We start from the raw sequence: 21,979 nt of genomic DNA, 5'->3' as shown, positions 1-21,979 counted from the left end.
TCCAGACGTATTTTTCGCCAAAGGCGCGACATGCTCCCGTGGGAAATTTGTGACAAAATACAGATAAGATATAGCTTGAGTTTTCGAACCTAGTTTTGGGGGACGGGGCATCGTCCGCTCTGTACCCCCACCCCCCCTGTGACGCCGGCACGGTATCCACGTTCCACACATATGTAAGTCTTATTTCCAGTGTGTTCCAATACATAGTGTTGGAACAAGTTGGATTTCCGTGCAGCAGAATAGTCACACTGGTCACACTTGTAGGGTTTTCGCCTGTATGAGTTCTCACATGTTGGGATAGGTTACAGATTGTAGCTGTCTTGTATCCACACTACTCACATATGTAGGCGTTTTCACCTGCGTCTTTAGTGAGATGGTGTTGGATCAAGTTGGATTTCTGAGTTGCAGAATAGTCACACAGGTCACACTTGTAGGGTTTTTCTCCAGTATGGATTCTCACATGTTGGACTAGGTTAGACCTTTTAGCTGTCTTGTATCCACACTCCTCACACATGTAGGGTTTTTCCCCAGTATGTTTTGCTTTTAGATGGTAGTCCAAAGCAGGTTTAAACGCAGCAGAATAGTCACACAGGTCACACTTGTAGGGTTTTTCTCCAGTATGGATTCTCACATGTTGGGCTAGGTGAGACCTGTTAGCTGTCTTGTATCCACACTCCTCACATACGTAGGGTTTCTCACTAGTGTGTTTAGTGACATGGTGTTGGTTCAAGTTGGATTTAAACGCAGCAGAATAGTCACACTGGTCACACTTGTAGGGTTTTTCCCCTGTATGAATTCTCACGTGTCTGGATAGGTGAGAGATATTAGCTGTCTTGTATCCACACACCTCACATACGTAGGATTTCTCACTAGTGTGTTTAGTGTGATGGTGATGGTCCAAGTTGGATTTCTGCGCTGCAGAATAATCACACTGGTCACACTTGTAGGGCTTTTCCCCTGTATGAATTCTCACGTGTCTGGATAGGTGAGAGATATTAGCTGTCTTGTATCCACACACCTCACATACGTAAGGTTTCTCAACATTGTGTTTAGTGAGATGGTGATGGTCCAAGCTGGATTTCTGCGCTGCAGAATAGTCACACTGGTCACACTTGTAGGGTTTTTCTCCAGTATGAATTCTCACATGTTCGACTAGGTTTGGCCTGTTAGCTGTCTTGTATCCACACTCCTCACATATGTAGGGTTTCTCAATAGTGTGTTTAGTAAGCTGGTGTTGTTTCAAGCTGGATTTCCGTGCTGCAGAATAGTCACACTGGTCACACTTGTAGGGTTTTTCTCCAGTATGGATTCTCACATGTTGGACTAGGTTAGACCTTTCAGCTGTCTTGTATCCACACACCTCACATACGTAGGGTTTCTCACTAGTGTGTTTAGTGACATGGTGTTGGTTCAAGTTGGATTTAAACGCAGCAGAATAGTCACACTGGTCACACTTGTAGGGTTTTTCTCCAGTATGGATTCTCACATGTCGAGACAGGGCTGACCTTTGAGCTGCTCTGTATCCACACTCCCCACACATGTAAGGTTTTTCCCCAGTATGTTTTGTTCCGTGTTGTCCATAGATGCTGCTGGCATCTTCCATCTTTTGCTTTTATCTATTGGGGAACGAAGATATGCAAATTTTGGTGTGAGTCATTATGCAACGACTTCTTCCCAGACTTTTTGTCCCCTTGTGTCTAATATATAAAATAATATAATAATAAATATGTAATAAAAATTACTTTCAGTTCCATGTAAAAGAAAGATAGACCGAAAAATACTAACTAGTCATTATTATTCTAAGAATTATGCATGTAAAAATGACGTTGACTTGTCGTTTATATATCCACATTTCAATGGAGCTGGTAACGCATTCCTGTAAAGGTTCATACGGATGTCGGTTGCAAGACATCGCCCCAGAATGTTGCCAAAAAGGCAAAAGCGTGTCCCATAACGACAAATATGCTGAAAATGTCCATCGCACAAACACAGATAATCTCTACATTTAGGGAGCAACTATGCATCTGCAGATGGTCTACATATATCAGGGGATATCTGAACGACGTTGTAAGAAGAGGAACATATAACTGTGCTGGCAGCAAAATGCAAATGAACCGTGGGAAAGTTAGGAGTATTTCTGTTAAGCCCCAGTTACACATAGCAAAACATGGCTCCCGACCACCAGCCAACCGAGGCGATAGGTCCGGAGCAGTCTGACCAGTTTTAGATTAATTTGACCCCCAAACACACCCTGGCCACTAGCGACCTACTCCCAACTACCGCCCAACCCATTACCGACCTCCCGGCACAGCCCAATGTTCAATCAGCTGACACAGCCGACCACCTCTGTATAACGTTGTCTCACACATCCGTGACCTATTTCAATGACTGTATTTACCAGTTTTGCCAAGTTACGAGTATGTTTGTTGATAAGGACCACAGGAAAGTAGCTGCACTTGTATCTTTGTATATTGTTAAGTTAATTGTCGATCTGAACAAATTCAACCAAAGAGCCACACCTCGGGTACATTAAAGACCCCACCGCAATTATCGAAAAGAGTAAAGGTGTGAGTGGATCAAACCTTACAGCCTGCTCCGAGTTCTCACCTTGAATAGGTGATATTCACCTGTTATGTCAATCCTTCCACAAGCGTAGTAACTCTCAATAAAACTATTATATTTTATAAAGGAATACATTCAATAGATTCTAAAATTGATAACGTTACCTCCAGTGGTGGACTGTCCACGCCAGCCGCTGCAAAGAAATGCGTCATACGATCGCAACATCTACCACTTGAAGGCATTTGTGTTTTCAGTTAAGACCAGACCAGACAATGTCTGTATACTCTAGCCTCCGATGCAGGCTTTCCCATAAGCGATTTTTAAACTTATCGGATCCAGTTTTTTGGCTAGGGCCGTATCAAAAAGACGCCCCGTATCTGCTTGACATCCTGTAACCGCTGTTACGACAGATACGACCCCCAGCCAAAATATTTAAAAAAAACTGGACCCGATAAGTTGTAAAATGGCTAGTGGGAAAGCCTGCAACGGAGGCTAGCATACTCCAGGTTTGGGCTTGTCATGGTTGGGTAAAGTGTGAGAAGTAGGTCTTTCGATATCGTCTTCCTTATAGCACATAGCAATCCAGAAGATCGTCTAGCCTTGGTAGAGATGATGTCGATATCGTTTGATCAGAAAAGGGTATTTGTGAGGGTAACGCCGAGGTGTACGAGAGGGATCGGTCGTGTAAGAGTCGTGATGAACGAGTTGAGACGTTGTTTTGTGTTTTTTAATGTTCTTGGCCAAAAAATTATGAAACTACAGAAGAAAGCACTGTGATGTAAAGTGCCTTCCCAAGGGCACAACATCGGTGGCATATCAGGGGAGTCAGACCCTGGACCTCTGGGCTCTGAGCCAAATGTCGTAACCGTTATGGCAACTCGGCACTACTGTCCACAGAGGATGGTACTGAATCAATATCAAAGGATCGATAATACCGTCACATTTGAAGAAAGCTTTATTCTGAAATGACGTCGGTAGCATTACATGTAACGTAATTTTGTCATATTTGGCATTGAACCTTGAATTTCCGATGGTTGGAAAACAAATCCTTTAAGAGTGTTGTCTGTAGTACCGCTTCAGATCGCTTGGATGGATTATGTAACAAATGAGCACAAATGGTGATATAAAGTGTACGTTACAAGGGTTTGACATGAGAAAATGTTCCCTAGATTTGCATGCAGCGAGGCTTAAAGAGAATATGAAATGTGTAGAGCTTTTTGTATCCAGCAGATGTTACATGTACTTAAGTCTGATAATGGAAAACATTGCAAAATATAGATTTTCCTCATTAGCTATGCAATTCAAGTCCGTATTAACATAATTTTCATTGTGTACATCTCTGTCTAAGCTACCTGTATACTGAATATCATGGAAATCCGTTGTTCCTTTGTTCAGTTATTCTCCTTAGAAGATTTTCACGATAACGCCCCTGCAGTTCCAGAGTAAGCTGCTAGGGGGCCCAACCCCACACCACGTCTTCATTACACCACAAGCTATCTGCCACCAAAAAATCAAGACCACAGCACGTCCAGGTCAAGAGATACAAAAATGGAATTTCTGCTGCAGTACCAAGGTCACATACCAGGGGGCCCAAAATCGACCTTGAATTTCGGCTTCATAACACCTGCCCACATACCAAATATCATCGTAATCCAACAGGAGGTTCTTGAGTTATGCTGACTACAGTAGTCCGGAAACACAAACAAACAGACAGACAAACGGACAGACGAATAGACAGACGCAGAGACACACCCAAAACAATATTCTATTTTTCATGGAGATAAAAATTCTGACCGAGAAAACTTATCCTCATCTAACAGAATTACAAGAACTTCTATACAGCTATTCTCCGGGGAAACACCCCCGAGCCAGAGCTATTGATTCATTCCATTTGACCGCTCGCAACCATACCACTATCTCCCGGTTGTCCAGAAGACAAAAAGATGGAGAAAGGTAGTTTTTGACAACAAATTCTACAAGTGTGAAGTCTGACTTGTCATAGCCACCCCAGGATTGCCACTATAACAGTGAATACAAACTAGCGCCTTTTCTATGCCCTAACCAATAGAATTCGACCCCGCTATACATATGCCGTACCCGCAAGGTGTTGCCAAAAGGTTATTCCCTAGGGAATACGTTCACGAAAATCCTAGAATATTTGGCAATCCGAAAGCTGTACTATACAATAGGCTCCGCCCCTGATACGTCGCCAAAAAAACACCAAAAAAGGCTTTCAATGCTTCTTCTGAGCTGGGGTCTAGGCGCCCGTAGCCTGGATACCAGACCTTTCGCGCAATGCATTGATAACCCCTTTTGGGCGGGGAAGACCTAGTACAGTAGGCATAGAGTTGGCACCCGGGAACGCTTGGCAGCCGAACTCTGATTTCTATCTCGCGTATGAGCTAATTAGTGGGCCGTGTGCTAACTGTGGCGGCGGCGTGAGTTGCTTCCCCGGCCGAAGGATTAGCGCCAGGAACGCGGTGGTCTGGCACCCAGGCTAAGGTACCCACGCTAACACTGTAATTCACTTTAGGCCACACCATCTTGATTTTATGGATGACATCCTCTGGAGACCCCAAAACTAATGCGCGCGGGCGAAAAAAAGAAAAATCCTGAAAAAAAATGCTGCTAAACCACAGGGCTACTAGTACAAAGCTGGTATTGCGAATTGAACCACAGAACACACATTTATTTGTAGGAGGTACATGTAGGTTGTCTTGTTCATCATAGCAGACTATTAGAAGGTATTTGGCTCCAAGGACTGTGGATGATATATGACTGTGATGAGAATACTCATATACACCAATAAGGGCAGTTTCAACATACATGGCATTGAACTCCATATTAAGCATTCCATGTTTTACGCTCACAAATCCCTCTGCCAATCCCTCAATTCCTCTCCCATGTCTCTCATTGTTGCAAAAGAAACGTGTGAGAGCCACTCTGGATAGGTCGTGTTTGAAATTGTCTGGATGATACTCGCTGGCCGCCGCGATCCTCTCGTACAACTGTGCAAACGCAAAATCCCCCTAGCCAACATCGATGGCATACCAATCCACATACGCCCCCAGTTTTCCGATAAGCCGGCACAATGCTAGCCTTTTGCAGCAATCTAAGTCGGCAAGTTCCGGAGTTCTGTGTAGCCTTGGAGGAGGTGATTTTTTTTTTGACAACAGGCGAAAATCAATGCGTGCGCGGATGTCATCCATAAGATTAAGTTGGTGTGGCCTTATCTTGACGGTAGTAGAATTTCACGGCGTAAGAAAAATGGACATTTTCACTGAACTCTAACTTCATGGTGGCGACAAGTGATTAACGGAACAGATGTGTGAAGGAATCATAAGAAATAAAGACAGATTTATCACAGTGATGATAAGTTCACGGTGCAGAGAACCACAGTTGAGACTGATTTTAGCATAGCCAGTTTCATGACATAGCCAGTCAGTCCGTCTTAAAAGTTCCCCGTGTCCAGTGTACGGAAGCCTTGTCGCTGTGTCCTTTCTTCATCTTTCAATCCTCCAAGCTGCAGCTGAAAGAACTCGGATTCATCCGTTGGTTACATGTGAAGCATATTATTATTTTTTTTCATTTATAGAAGCAAAGCTTCTAAGAACAAACAAATCAATCAAAAGCAGCACATATTGGTCGTTTGGGCAAAAATCCTGACATTGAGGAACAGCTGTGACATATGGATCTATATTTTTGCGACATCCGGAACGTTTATTTCAAACATCGATAAACAGCTGCAAAAATGAATACAAACTAGCGCCTTTTCTATGCCCTAACCAGTAGAATTCGACCCCGCTATGAAAAGGCCGTACCCGCAAGGCGTTGCCAAAAAGTAATTCCCTAGGGAATACGTTTGCGGAAATCCTAGAATATTTGGCAATCCGAAAGCAGTACTATACAATAGGCTCCGCCCCTGAGGCGTCGCCAAAAAGGCTGCAGATGTATTTCAGGTAGTTTGGGGGCACTGTTGACACATATCAGTTTGGCACAATAGAAATTTTCCAGTGTTGTACAGATGTAGGCAACCTAAAGCCTGCTTCAGCAAGAGGGTTAATAGAGTTTTATATTTGAATCAGTAATCATATTTAACCCCTAAGGCATGTTCTGAAACAATCTTCCTGATTCACTAAGCGTACAAATCATGTACAATCATCTAGTTAGAAAACAAACATCTGTAACTAGATAAGGTTGAATATGCATCTCTTATTCTACATTTCATCAAGTAGATCTGCATCCAGTTCTTAGATACATGTACAGTATTACTCAAATTCCATAGCCTCAATGATCTTATGAAATCCAAATAGTCAAAGCAAAAAAGTGTCATTAGAGTTTAGACTCTACATGAATGCATGAAACCTAAACTTCCTGGCACGTTTGACCAATTGCTGTCGTCACGTATCCGTAATGACACGTGTCAATAAAGTCAGGTGTCTGTAACTCTCGCGAGTTTACGTTCGGCAGTGATTGGTCATTATTGATCCTGAAGAAGGCGACAGTGGTCGTCGAAAATTAGATCCGTGAATACCTTAGTGTTGGAAGAAAGTTTAGCATTGTATTATGAAACCTAATGTGGTTTAATTAGTTATTTATTCTGTGTGGCGTCTGTGTAGCACAGTGGCAGAGCATCCGGCTATGAACCAATAAGACCCAGGTTCAATCCCCAGTGGAGTACCCAGACATGTCCGGACATGCACCCAGACGTTGTGCCCTTGGGAAAGGCACTTAACATCGTATTTCCCAGATCCTATGCCCAGCAATAGGGTTTGGGTTGGCGTTAGGAAGGGCATCCAGCCGTAAAAACTCTTGCTACAAAAAAAGACTTGCACTTGATGAAGAGTTCTGGGGCTCCCCCATCCATGTGTAAGCACGTCTAACCCCCAGATGATGGGGAACAAAAGACGTAAAACTGGATAGAGAGAGAGAGAGAGAGATTCTAATGAAGATAAACAGGCTAATGAGGGATCCCTCCTTTTTTCTCACAAGGGTCTTGGTGCGGGCCTTGCTGTGGTGCCTTTGATAGGTTTCTTGGAGTGCATAGCCATTGGAAAAGCCTTTGGTAAGTTCTATCATGCAATTCTCAGAGCTTGACACAAGGCAATACACTGCAAAGCAAAAGTGATTTGAAGAGTCTTCTTAACTGAGTACCTTCCCAGATTATTTGTAGGCTTAGGCCACACCAATATGATTTGTTGCTTCTCAGATATTTTCAGTAAAAAATTGGAGCTACAGGGCAAAAAAAAAAAAAAATTTTGGCAAATAGTCTGGGGTGAAGACAAGGGTTTACATAAAAAAAGAATAAGAGGATTATTCAAGTTTCAGCTTTGTATGCCTCATTTTTTGCAAATGCAACCCTTTCTTTGGTCCATTACTATTATTTCAATAACAAAATTAACAGTACAGGCTATTCCGAGAAGCAACAAAAAAAATTGGTTTGGCCTTACCCAAGCTATGCTGACAGGTTTACGGATTACAGTATTCATGAGTATGTTTCTCTCGTTTGTTTAGCTCGTCAGAATAACTACAGGGTTGATGCAAACCAAGAACTTTTGGCCATCGGTAAGTTTTGTTCTTATAGTTTATAAGTTATTTAATTCATATGTTATAAAGAAAGTATTTTAAGACTATGACTTGGTTCCTGTCTGTTGAAATATGATGGTTTTATTTTGTTTTATTTTGGAAGTGAATAGAATCACTAGAGGAGGCGTCATTTTACTTCAAACATGCACGGACACACACACGCACACACACACACACACACACACACATATATACACATGCACGCACACACACACATATACACAATGCACGCACACACACACACACACACATATACGCGCACACACACACACACGCACACACACATATATACACATGCACGCACACACATATACACATGCACGCACACACACACACACACACATATACACATGCACACACACACACATATACACATGCACGTATTTCCCACTTATAACTAAAGAGTTTGCTGATTCTGAACTGATTGAATCCTCCATTGTTCTTCAGGTATGGGAAACATCGTCAGTTCCTTTGTTTCTTCTTATCCAATCACAGGCAGTTTCTCCAGGTAAGAAGAGGCGGCGGTCTATCTTTTTTTTGGCGATGTTTTTAATTGAAAAGTAGATAACAAGTGGAGAATACAAAATGTATATAGATACCAGTATGAAATATTGTTTGGAGATGTTGAAAAGTTGTCTTGTTTTTTCTTTTCAGAACTGCAGTGAACTCTCACAGTGGGGTGAAGACACCTGCCGGGGGTCTTGTTACAGGTCAGCAAAATAGTCAGGAATGCAAATCATATATATATGTTTATAGGTAGGCAAGGTAGTCCCATAGCCTTTTTGAGGCTGTAGGGGCAGTGAGTCCCTTCCTCCCCTTCCACCGCATTTTATTTTTACCTCCCCAACTGAAGTCAGGTACCCATTTTTACACCTGGGTGGAGTGAGGAAAGTCATGTTAAGTGCCTTCCCCAAGGACACAATGTCTTGGCTGGAATTCAAGGAATTGAATCTGTGAACTCTCGGTCTCGTGCTCATTTGATGCCACCATTTTTATAGGTATGACACTTAAAGGAGTCCTAAACTCCAGAGAGGGGAGTTATTTTCCAATGGATTGTAATTTTAGGAAGTAGAAATGAATATTTTTTATAGTATACGATAAAGTACCCACTAGTCTCGTGCGCTTCCAAAAGCATTCAGTATTCTACCAAATTCCCCAGGTGGCCCTCAGCCTATATGTGTTTTTTACAATGTGCCTGATAATGCCTGACAAAAGTTAGATTATAAAAACAATGTCAGAGTGGTTAAGAAAAATCGTCTTACTATGATAATGTGTTCTTTTATATCTTATTAACAATTGGCCTTCTTATTGTGCTTAACCACCCTCATTTACGCCGAAAATATCCACGTTTAAAAATATATGTTTACGCATAGGGAATACACTCTGGTAGGGTCTGCAGGGGTTTAGTGAGTATCATATTGTTTTAAAAAACACACCTTGTGTAATTCACCACAAGCGGGATTCTGTACAAAATCGGCTGATTATGTATTGATTGATACATAATCTAGTAGAAAATAACACCGCCTTCTGGAGTTTAGGATTCTTTTAAGACACTTGAGAGATAAATTTGATTCAGTGTATTGCAGTGTATTACACTCTCAGCATAGTATGACACAGTGTACATTCACAAATAAACTGGTTTTTGGATGGTCCCTTATATTACGATGTGTGCTGTCCCTCCCAGCTGCTGTGGTGCTGCTGTCCCTCGGCGTGCTGACCCCGTCCTTCCACTACATTCCCCAGGCAGCGCTGGCCGCTGTCATTATCTCTGCTGTGCTGACCATGGTGGACATCAGGGTACTGGTCAAGCTCTGGAGGCTGCAAAGTACGAACATGAATAGCTTTAATAATCCATTGTGTCAAGCATCACTTCCGTATCTGTATCTACTGTAATTCTTGTTTCTTTCACTAACTTTAAGTTCAAGGTTTTCACGGTGCCCTCTGTACCGTGAATTTATCATCACCGTGAAAAAAAGTGTTATTATTTATGATTCCTTTACACATCTATAAATCACTTGCCGGAATTGTGAAGTTAAAATTCAGTGAAAATGTCCATTTTCCTTACACCGTGAAATTTTGCTACCGTGAAGATAAAGTGAATTACAGTATATAGCCCGTATAACCGCCCTTCAGCGTAAGACACTAGCTAGGGGACTTTTCCTGGTACAATGAACCTGTAAATACCATATGTAGCATCTGTCTTCTCTGTCACACTTTTAAAAGCTATCTACCAAAAGGCATGACAATTCTTCATCCCCTTCTTGAGTTACTCTCTTTCAAAGTCTGAAACTAGCCCTAGGGAGCCCAAACATACACCTCTTACTCTGTGCCCCAAGAGCTATTTACCACTAAAAATCATGCCCAAAGCATGTCCAGAAAATGAGGTGTTAAAACTGGAAGTTTCACTGCAGTACAGCTGAAATCTGCTAGGAGGCCCATCACCAAATTTGACATTTGTTTTCCCAATCCCTACCTTCATACAAAATATCAGAAAGACCCATCCACTACTTCTCAATTTATGCTGTATACAGACAGACAGCCCTCTGGACTAGCCCCCTGCTGTAGTGATGGAACAAAATTGTGTGGCCCAAGGGCTAATGAAACGAACATGGGCGCCGCCCTATGCACCATCTAGTGCGGAAGGAACTTTAACCGACAGACAGACAAACAAACAAACTGCACCAAATAACATAATAACATTATTGGAGAAGGTTGAACTATTGTGCTCCACTTGCTACATGGATAACATGACTGTTCTTATTTGGTTTTACAGAAATGGACCTTCTTCCTCTAGTCTGTACTTTCTTTGGCACTTTTATAGGGATTGAGGTGAGGATTTTTATTTTAACATATGTGTAGTATGATCGATGTGTAAAGTTTCATCATGCCAACAGTCAAGACTTCTGCTTTAATCTATTGTTAAGATATTGGCAAAAGTCTCTCAGTCTCTTATTCTATGTATATCAGAAATAGAAAGTTGTATACATGTCTGACGATAGGGTTTGTTGATTTATTTGCCACTCCAGTGGGGGATCCTAGCAGGAGTGGGCGTGTCTGCGATGATCCTCCTCTTCCCCCAGGCCAGACCTGGAATTCTCGTAAGTGGTTCGTTGCGTGAGTTCTTGCAGTGCGATGTGCACATGTCTTGTAGCATGGGGTTAACCACCCTCATTAAAGCAGGACCCCTATCGCTCGATTTGTCGTTGGCTCGCTCGCGTAGGGGCCCTGCTCTTCAGCCTCTGTAGACGGTTTTGGCGCCGTCTCCACCAAAACAGCTTTAAGGTGGGTGGGGGTTAACGACCCTACCTCTGGACAGAGAGATTGGGAGTTGTTGCTCACGTTACAGGAAAGAGTCGCAGTCCTTAGGACGTGGTTCACTGTTCATTGTGCTGGTTGAAGAGAGCTAGGGGAATTTGCCACAATGGAAATGTAAAACATTTTGTTCTATTTCATACTTTTGGTACACTTGTTTAACTTTCTCCCTGCTAACTAACTCTATAACCAATAGAGAATGGGTTGCCAGTACACTAAAGGTTAACAATGAAGTAAAAAAAAATAATCTCTTTGATTCTATTAGGTTTTCCAATATTGTCTGTATCTTATCAAATCTAAAGTTACATTTATTTTTTTCTGCCTTTGACCCACAGGTGGACAACAAGGATGTGTTAATACTTCAGCCAGACAGAGGTCTCCACTACCCTGGTGTGGACTTCATTAGAACCTTACTATATGACAGGGCACTCAAAGGTGAGAACCTTACTGTATGACAGGGCACTCAAAGGTGAGAACCTTACTGTATGACAGGGCACTCAAAGGTGAGAACCTTACTGCATGACAGGGCACTCAAAAGTGAGAACCTTACTGCATGACAGGGCACTCAAAGGTGAGAACCTTACTGTATGACAGGGCACTCAAAGGTGAGAACCTTACTGTATGACAGGGCACTCAAAGGTGAGAACCTTACTGTATGATAGGGCACTCAAAGGTGAGAACCTTACTGTATGACAGGGCACTCAAAGGTGAGAACCTTACTGTATGATAGGGCACTCAAAGGTGAGAACCTTACTGTATGACAGGGCACTCAAAGGTGAGAACCTTACTGTATGACAGGGCACTTAAAGGTGAGAACCTTACTGTATGACAGGGCACTCAAAGGTGAGAACCTTACTTATGGCAGGGCACCCAAAGGTGAGAACCTTACTGTATGACAGAGTACTCAAAGGTGAGAACCTTACTGTATGACAGGGCACTTAAAGGTGAGAACCTTACTGTATGACAGGGCACTCAAAGGTAAGAACCTTACTGTATGATAGGGCACTCAAAGGTGAGAACCTTACTTATGACAGGGCACTCAAAGGTGAGAACCTTACTGTATGATAGGGCACTCAAAGGTGAGAACCTTACTATATATATATGATAGGGCACTCAAAGGTGAGAACCTTACTGTATGATAGGGCACTCAAAGGTGAGAACCTTACTATATGATAGGGCACTCAAAGGTGAGAACCTTACTGTATGATAGGGCACTCAAAGGTGAGAACCTTACTATATGATAGGGCACTCAAAGGTGAGAACCTTACTGTATGACAGGGCACTCAAAGATGAGAACCTTACTGTATGACAGAGCACTCAAAGGTGAGAACCTTACTGTATGACAGGGCACTCAAAGGTGAGAACCTTACTGTATGACAGGGCACTCAAAGGTGAGTACCTTAATTATAATTACTGTATGACAGGGCACTCAAAGGTGAGAACCTTACTGTATGACAGGGCACTCAAAGGTGAGTACCTTACTGTATGACAGGGCACTCAAAGGTGAGAACCTTACTGTATGACAGGGCACTCAAAGGTGAGAACCTTACTGTATGACAGGGCACTCAAAGGTGAGAACCTTACTGTATGATAGGGCACTCAAAGGTGAGAACCTTACTGTATGACAGGGCACTCAAAGGTGAGAACCTTACTGTATGATAGGGCACTCAAAGGTGAGAACCTTACTGTATGACAGGGCACTCAAAGGTGAGAACCTTACTGTATGATAGGGCACTCAAAGGTGAGAACCTTACTGTATGACAGGGCACTAGGTGAGAAACTTACTGTATAACAGAGCATAATGTAGAACATGACATTGTTGAAAAAAAAGTCATGAAATTAATTTCAAGTTTGTGTTTTGTTTTGTTTTGTTTGGTTTGGTTTAGCCACACTCTTGTTGGTGTTGAATTTCCTTTTCTCAAATTTGTTACAAATTCTATTCCATACAGAGAAGCCCTACAGACCAGTGGTACTGGACTGTTCTCACATGGCCAGTATAGACTACACTACAATACAGGTGAGGACAAGACAGCATACACAGTGGGAGGGGGGCATTTAAACTTTACAGTAACTGTTGCTTCATGTACAATGCCAAGATGCTTCTGGTATTCTTCAGTGGCCTTTTTCATAAAAAGTCACACAATATACACCAAAGCAATATCTCCTATACTTGTAAAGTGAAAACCCTTACAGAATACATTACATGACTGTCTAATTGTCCAGTTTTGTCCTTTTGCAGGGTATAAAAGAAGTGTTGGAAGAATTCAACAGAATGCGTGTGCCTCTCATCTTTGCTGCACTTAAGGTAATTAGTGTTTTTTTTAGCATATCCATTTGATTAATAACGATGATCAATAAAACTTAACCCACCCTTTCAACTTTAAGTTTCTTAAGAGTTTTTTTCTTAGATTAGTATAAAAAGTTTACGCATGAAAATTTGTGAATGGATTGGGTTTTTTGGGGGGGGAGATGCTAATATTGGTTGCATTCGTATGACAATAGTCCTCATTGGTTCCTTTTATTTTCTGCAGCCGCACCTACAAGAGGTGCTAACAGCTGCTGACCTGCCAGGTTTCAGGTGCTATGCAACAGCCAATGAGGCCGCCAGCTGTATCTATGGTCTGTACATCTTTTATATCTTTGCTATGTATTGTTTATTTTGATTGGTTAATGTTGTGTCCGTCTTTTGTTTGTTTTCAGCTTGTTTTATAGATTCTTTGTCTTGTTGCAGAAGATGGGGACCCAGAAACAAACCCTTTCACTCCCCTGCTGAATGCAGTGCAGCACTGACATGATAGGGGGCAGTAGAAGGAGGGAACAAATGGCATCACCTATTGTATAATAATCACACATGAAGACACTTTCTTCATGTTTTGTTTATTGATCGTTGGGGATAAAATATTACTAATTTAGAAAATGACAAATGTACAATAAGAATGTTGATATTTTGTGAAAAATTAGGGAAAGGATTCCTGTATGTAAATTTTAAGGGTCATAGTATAGAGAGTGTGTTGGACTCGTTGGACAGAGCTTCCTGGACTAAACCAGAAACACTGTGTAAAGACTAGCCGACTGCTGCCCACCCGTGTCAGGGTTCCCCACAGCAGTATAGTCAAATGTTGGATACTACTACTACATTTGTACTACATTTGTACTACATTTGTACTACTAAGTACAGTATCAGGGTTATTTTGTGTCCAGTATTACTAAATAAATCAGTGGACTTGAAATTGACTATTGTTTTGAAATTTGCAGTGTCAATCAAAGAACAGATCTTGAATGGTCAAATTCTCGAAATTGAAGACATCTTGAAAATGCTAACTTAAAGATAATCCCAGATTGTGATATGTGGTTATTTCCTGCTAAACTGTTTATCAAACCATATCTTCTATTTTCTAGATGTCAGGCAAATTTTGTACAGTGAATTCTGTATGTTTCCCATTTCTTAGCTCAATTTTTGTTGCCTCTGATTTATCTGCTGGCCTTCCATATAGGCTGTTTTGTTCGGGACACTCAAAAGATGTTGTATTCATGTACTGAGCAAACTAGATTGAAGTATAATTTTATTGTATATGTTTTAAATTATGTCAGTGACTTACATAACAACAGATCTAGAGGATAAGCAAGCCATAATGACACCAAGATATTGCTGATAAATACATGACATTATATTCTCAAAATATATGGCAGTGGCAATTACAGTACTGGTACTTCTCAAGTACACATACATGTACACATATGAAAAACATGGTTATGTTGAAGACTGTAAAGAATTGTCGAATTAAACAAAATTCTTGCCAATACCTAGTCATATGCATTTTATGATTGTCCTCTTTCGCTGATATGCATATTATCCTTGGTTATCAGCTTAATTAAAATATATAATAACATTTTGAAATAGTTACATGGAAATAAAGAAAAGAGCAATAATTTAAGGAATTATACAGCTTTCAACCATAACCATTTTAAAATCACTGGGAAACCTCTCACATATGTAACATCTTTATTCACCAGGTTGTATTATTACAGCCAGGAGGTACCCATATGAGTAATGAGGCTGTTGTAACACGCTCGAGGCACCTCCTCGAACACGGGACCCCCATTTTTCGTCTCTTCCGAAAGACGGTGCAGCTCTGACAAGGATACCCTTCTTAGAAACTGGAAAAAAATCTTCATTCTGTCTTCTTCAATTGTCAAGATCTTTCCTCACACTTCTCCACATGAAGACGTAAAACACCCTTCTTGTGCAGGGACCTGAGAACTGTAAATTCGTCCCCCATCTTGTGATGCCTGTTGTTCAAAATCACTTACATATATAACATCTTTATCTTAGAAACTGGGGAAAAAATCTTCATTCTTCTTCAATTGTCAAGATCTTTCTTCACACTTCTCCACGTGAAGACGTAAAACGCCCTTCTTGTGCAGGGACTTAAGGACAGTAAATTCGTCCCCCATCTTGTGATGCCTGTTGTTCAAAATCACTTACATATATAACATCTTTATCTTAGAAACTGGGGAAAAAATCTTCATTCTTCTTCAATTGTCAAGATCTTTCTTCACACTTCTCCACGTGAAGACGTAAAACACCCTTCTTGTGCAGGGACTTAAGGACTGTAAATTCGTCCCCCATCTTGTGATGTCTGTTGTTCAAAACCACTCACATATATAACATCTTTATATAGAAACTGGAAAAAAAATCTTCATTCTGTTTTCTTCAATTGTCAAGATCTTTCCTCACACTTGTCCACATGAAGACGTAAAATACCCTTCTTGTGCAGGGACTTAAGGACAGTAAATTCGTCCCCCATCTTGTGATGCCTGTTGTTCAAAACCCCCAGTCTAAACATCTCTGCCTCATCCCAGACTAGTTGGTGTTTACTGGAGATGGGTCGCTCGAAGTAGTGATAGGCTAGAACCCTGCCATCTTGGGCTGTTCTGTAGGGCCAGAAGCCGTAGAGATGGGTCTCCTCACACATGGCGAGAGCGATGGTCGTCACAAGGAGACCTGGAAAGAAAGTGAAACAATATCAGTTTTAGTTTCGATTCCATTAGGTATATACTAACATACTGTAAATGCATTTAAGTTCGCGTGGTTTTTATTCCGCACTAAGTGGAAAATGGAGTGTTCGCGGTGGTTTTTAGTTTGCCGCAGCGCTATAGTCACATGCTCCTACAGTATTGGACAAAAATGTTCGCGGTGGTTTTATGTTCGCTGTGAAACGGTCGCCGCGAAAACCGCAAACATATAACCACCGCGAACATTTCTGCATTTTTAGTAATTCCACTAGGGTACATAATTCTGCCACCCTGAAAAGATGCGTCCAAGCAGATCTCCGACCCAACATATCCCAGTACAATGCACTCCTGTATATCTAAACTGCACATACCTTTGGCGTGCTGCACTAGCGATCTCTCAAACCCACTGTTTTTCAGGTTTATGTAATACGGCGGATTGATATTAATAGAGGTTATGTGTCTTCAGTTTTACAAAGGAATATGGAGTACAGTCTTCCAACATGATCCAAACAAATTATGATCCAGACAAAGCATGATTTAGCAAATAGAAGGATTTTATTCTGCTGTCCAATTTATGAACCTTTCCTGCACCAGTGTTACACCCGGGGTATAGGGGTGACCCAAAAGTTGCATTGCTCAGTAGAGTGCAAAACATTTGAATACCTTTTTAGTCCATACTTGAAATCTTTAAGACCTTTCTTTTCCTTGAAATTTTTTGTCCAATCTGGAGACTTTTTGGTTAGAGGGAACAGGTAGGGTCTTAGCTTTCCCATTTTGTTTGAAATTTGTTTAGTTTGCCATTTCAGTTGGCGTAAGGATAGATGTGAGTTGTTGGGTCATGCGGAGGGATACATCAGAGATCTGTGGTCAAAAGGTAGGGTTTCCTTGAAACTGACAGCTTTCTTCGGAGTTTGAGCTGTACAACCCTCTGTTTTCTTTGCATGGTTATTAACTAAACCCTTGTGACTTTTCAGTGTAGAAAAAATTTTGAGATTGAAGTTTGGGTTAGTACTTTTATGAAGCCTTGTTTCAGTGTATCTTAACATGCTTTTCTTTGGGCAGCCATAACTTAAAGGTCGGTCATATATTCTGGTCTGTTAGACTGGTTTTTGATTTCCAGCTTTCTCACCTGAGGTAATGCGCGGCTCTGTCAGGTGGAACACTTTCTTCCAGAAACTGTCCGCTGCACGTAAGAAGTCCGGATGCGACCACCGCACCACCTGTTCAGAGTCTCTCATCGCCTTGTGTGCCCGGTACACCGGCTTTCTGTACCGTCTGTGGTCAAACGGGTGAGTATAGATGACAGCGTTGGCGGGATACATCGCCACTGCTTGCACGAAAGCACTCACGTTTTCCTGCTCCAAAAGCAGACCATATCTGTAACCAGAAAAAGGAAAAATGATTTAGTCATCTTTTGGTGTATATTTGATATCGTATCATGAGGAATGCAGCTTTTTTCTGATACCAACACTACTTGGTTGCTAAATATATATACAGGACACACAGGGCAGCATGTATATAGTTGATATAAATCTACCATATATAACGTTACAGTTAATGTATGTGGTGTATGAGAAATTGGTTATAAATCAGTACTACATGTACATGTGACAATCTATTGTCTTAAAGGCAACGTGATTTATTGGAAGAATCATTATTTGCCTTGTTTCAATACACCCCAGACCAAAACAACTATTCACTTACCCATTTTGCAGTACAGAGGGATTCAGTGTGACAAAGTTGGTCTTATTCCCTACATCTTCAGTAAACCTTCCTTGCATTGGTGGCAGGTTCAGTCTGTATGCAAATAAGGGAGAATGTTGACATGAAGTGGATGATTTTTAGAAATGAGTCGTGTGTTCATTGAAGTTGGACAGTTATGAACAGGACATAGTTTGATATCTAGGTATGACAGAAATAAGGTCAGTTTGTCTAGGATTGCTGAAGTGACATTTCATCAATTTATCATTTAGATCAAGGACAGAAGACCATCCCAACAATATTTTATGTTTTTCAGACAAAATTACACCCAATATTATGAATTGTGATGATCTGCACGAGGAGCTATGGCTAAATTTGCAGTCCATGAATGCTGTTTTCTAGTATGTCCAGGACACTATGGAAAGGGTGTGGAATTTCAAAAGATTCGGTGTATCTCACCTAAACACGTGATCTGCAGAGTTAATCTCGTTCCCACATCCACTTCCCGTCAGAATCCCCCCGTTCCCAACCACACTGCACGTCTGGTACGGTTTTCTGGGAAAATAGACATGCTGCAAAGAAAAAAAAGGAAAAAAGGAGAAAAGAACAAGTCAGTCAGAGATGAAAGACTTCATCCCTTTACCCAAACTGCTTTGCTGCCCCACAGACAAAAATAGCAGCGCTTAGGATCTGCGGAAGGGCATTACTAGTACAACAGTAACGTTATATAGAATTTCTTGATCTATGACAACGCAGCATTATTGGGACAAGTAGAGAAAATCTTTGCCGTCAATGTATGGATACTTGTCCCCAAAAAATTGCCCGTATCCTTACACGGGGTAAATACTGGAATGTCCCTCGCATGATCTTGACCGTCAGATTGGACTGGAAAAACGTCAGTCCGGAGTGCAGAGGCACGTTCTTCTGGGAGGTGTAGAGGTGCGTCGACACTCTGGTCTGGTTAAGCACCATTTTCCTGCATATTGGAAAACCAATGCTTTAGTAACAAGAGTCCGAAGACCCAAAATCTCCATGAAATTTTTTTTATATATGATGCATTTTATTTGCCCTAGTTATATTTTGTTGCTGCTGGTTGTTTTGTTTTATGTGTCAGAGGGTATCCACATAATAGAAACAAGTACACAGGTTTGGTAGTGTACCCATTTGTTGTTTGACCACCAGCTGTTGGGACCTGGGGAATGCTTGACCTAGATAAGAGACCAACAGATTTGACAGGTGCGACCTCAAAGCATATACCTACAATGGAGGAGTAGATATGCCTCATTAATTATGCAAATTCAGTCCCAATTTGCATAATTAGCACGTCAGTTTGTACATCTCTGTTCAACCCACCTGCGTACCAAATGACATAAAAATCTGTCTTTCCTTTCTTCCGTTATTCTCCTTGGAAAATTTTTACAAATACGCCATTGCAGTTCCAGTGACACATACCAGGGGGCCCAAAATTAAACTTGACCTTTCTCTTCCCAGCACCTACCCACATACCAAATATCATTACAATCCATCTACACGTTATTCAGTTATGCTGATTTTAAGCGTCTGGTGACACAAACATTCACACAGGATAACACACACGCAAACGCACGCAAAACAATATCCTCATGAAAAGGTCTTTTTTTCATGGAGATAATAATCTGTATTACATTTCCATACTTCAAAAAGTTTCCATGTCAAACTACAATACAGTGCTTTATTTTCATGACTTCTGTGTTATGTAATGTTGACAATTGGAAGAGGGTGTATTAGCTAAAAACTGTGTTTTGGTAGAAAAATTGTAGAGACATATTACTAAATATCACAGTGTCAGCCAAAAAGTCTTAATAGCAATATTGCATACGTCATGAAAGATCTTGCCTCTAGTTTAAGTAGCTTCTATCTTACCACTGTTTCTATCACAGGTCTGAGAAAATCACTTCTCCTGGTATGTTACCTGAAGTTTTTTATCTCCGTCCTGTTGAAGCCATTCCAGTCCACAGAACCTTGCGGTAGTTCGCCGGGTAAGTTCTGTGGATTTTGTTGTGGCACTTCGATATTCCTATCTTTTTGTGCGTCAGGAATATCGTCGTCTATCCGTGGGTAGTTTGCCTTCTTTTGTGCCTGCTGGTCTTTCTTGTTAGGGTTATCTTCAAATGCTGTGTCATCAAACCTATAAGCGTACAATATTTGTGTGACTGACAAACAGCAACCGACATAACAGTTCTAAGCGTTCTGTGAAACATTTCATGGTTACCCAAAGTCTGTCAAACAGCCACATTACTTTCTGACCCTATATATAGTCTCCAACCAGACCCAATGGATTGCAAAGACCGTATCCAACTGGAAGAAGGAGCTTGTAATGCAATCCAAGGGTTGCGAAACGTACTTCCTCTGCCAGTTTGATACGGTCTTTATGCAACCTATAGATCTGCTTGGAGATTAGTATATACAGATTCCAAAGTTGTTGTTATGAAACGGTAGGTATTAACCCCCGAGGCTTTGCCGTTTTCAAACAACAATAGAGGCAACAACAATTTTAGTTTTGAGTTACCAACGCAACAGAAACTCGACTCAAGGAGTGAGTACAGTATGTACATGAATATTCAACTCTGAAAAATACTTTCTTTCAAAACCTAGAATTACTGCCAAAAGCCTATATGAAGTACGTATACCACAAATCCTCATCAGACAAAAGACTACCACTCACAAACACTCAGCATTCATTGTCTTGCTGATCACTGTATACGTAACTGCATTGAAAGTTACGAAGACAACTCAACAGTCATTTGATCTGTCTTAGTAGTAAACAAATTGAAAACGATTTAACATTACTTCATTAGTGTTGTGACAGAAGTCAATACTCCAAGTTTCCTCACTTCTTTTAACGTGATAAACACTTTTTGTCATAATAATATTTCTAAAACTTATCGTCTTGTGGCTCTAGGCTATACATTCCTCGTGTAATGTTACTTGTCCTTTTACCATTTTTCTGTTTAAATTATCACCGAATAGATTCAAATCTCTGGTAAATACTCACGAATACTTGCGGGAATAGAATAACGCATGGACTGAGTTTTGTTTCTGAAATTCTTATTTCATGCTGTACGTAGGATCGATAAAATTATCATCGAGCCCCAAACACACTTATGTGCTGAGCAAGTACGGTGACTTGTACGGTAGGTTTGGTGCCGACTTGTCGCGAATGACGGTCCATTCCGCCGACAAAAATGCCAACAAAACTTCATCTAACGTTACGTCCCCTTCAAACTCTCTTAAAAGTGTATCTTTCCTTCTGACTTTTCTTACTAAATACTGCTCATGTAGGTACCAGTTTAGAACGAGAAAAAAATACACTGTTTATGCACATTTTCTACGCCACACACTTGACGGGGAAACTTGCGCACTGACGGGAAAATGATCTGACGGGGCCAGGAAAGTGCATGGCGGGGAAACTTATAGACACCCTCGAATAGCAATGCTGATATAGATCGGGACATACCCTAAGATGTCGATAGGACCCGCTTCTCGCACCATGCGTTCCTTCTCGATAGGGCCCGCCTCCCGGACCACAGGATCCTTCCTCTCCACTGCAGCGCGAATGTTGTCCAATTCCTCACAGGAATCCGAACCAGGCTTCGACATGATAATGGAAATTAGTAACAACTGGTTGAAAGCCAATATAATTATGGCTACAAAGAACCTAGATTTGAAATCGCGACTTGCCTTCATCGCAGAACCTGTTCAGAAACTATTACACCAGTTCCCAGGAGTCCTCCACAATGGCCACCTATACGTTGTCTCTGTC

General features: G+C 41.3%; 2 protein-coding genes across 3 annotated transcripts in view; one reads left to right on the top strand and one right to left on the bottom strand.

Moving 5' to 3' along the window:
- The window catches only part of LOC136439909 (sodium-independent sulfate anion transporter-like), a 24,072-nt gene extending 8,805 nt beyond the window's left edge, over nucleotides 1-15,267 (top strand). Inside the window, exons 8-19 of one of the 2 annotated variants that reach the window (XM_066435575.1) lie at nucleotides 7,555-7,627; nucleotides 8,077-8,127; nucleotides 8,596-8,656; nucleotides 8,803-8,858; nucleotides 9,833-9,973; nucleotides 10,922-10,977; nucleotides 11,175-11,246; nucleotides 11,796-11,895; nucleotides 13,410-13,477; nucleotides 13,700-13,765; nucleotides 13,992-14,079; nucleotides 14,195-15,267. In XM_066435575.1, the coding sequence (XP_066291672.1) occupies nucleotides 7,555-7,627; nucleotides 8,077-8,127; nucleotides 8,596-8,656; nucleotides 8,803-8,858; nucleotides 9,833-9,973; nucleotides 10,922-10,977; nucleotides 11,175-11,246; nucleotides 11,796-11,895; nucleotides 13,410-13,477; nucleotides 13,700-13,765; nucleotides 13,992-14,079; nucleotides 14,195-14,250 (888 nt within the window). In that variant the 3' untranslated portion in view covers nucleotides 14,251-15,267. Of the gene's footprint in view, nucleotides 1-7,554; nucleotides 7,628-8,076; nucleotides 8,128-8,595; nucleotides 8,657-8,802; nucleotides 8,859-9,832; nucleotides 9,974-10,921; nucleotides 10,978-11,174; nucleotides 11,247-11,795; nucleotides 11,896-13,409; nucleotides 13,478-13,699; nucleotides 13,766-13,991; nucleotides 14,080-14,191 lie in introns of both variants that reach the window. The other variant, XM_066435574.1, reaches the window with a different exon arrangement.
- LOC136439911 (alpha-N-acetylneuraminide alpha-2,8-sialyltransferase-like) lies at nucleotides 15,007-21,979 on the bottom strand. Its single transcript, XM_066435578.1, has 7 exons — nucleotides 21,674-21,979; nucleotides 20,129-20,344; nucleotides 19,012-19,153; nucleotides 18,637-18,749; nucleotides 18,181-18,273; nucleotides 17,606-17,853; nucleotides 15,007-16,465 (listed from the first exon to the last, which is right to left on the bottom strand). The coding sequence occupies exons 1-7, from the start codon at nucleotides 21,901-21,903 to the stop codon at nucleotides 16,182-16,184; spliced, it is 1,326 nt and encodes a 441-aa protein (XP_066291675.1). The 5' UTR covers nucleotides 21,904-21,979; the 3' UTR covers nucleotides 15,007-16,181.

The sequence above is a fragment of the Branchiostoma lanceolatum genome, chromosome 8 (assembly GCF_035083965.1).
Source record: "Branchiostoma lanceolatum isolate klBraLanc5 chromosome 8, klBraLanc5.hap2, whole genome shotgun sequence".
NCBI lineage: Eukaryota > Metazoa > Chordata > Leptocardii > Amphioxiformes > Branchiostomatidae > Branchiostoma > Branchiostoma lanceolatum.
Note: the sequence above shows the minus strand (reverse complement) of the source record. Positions and strands in the feature narration are given on the sequence as shown.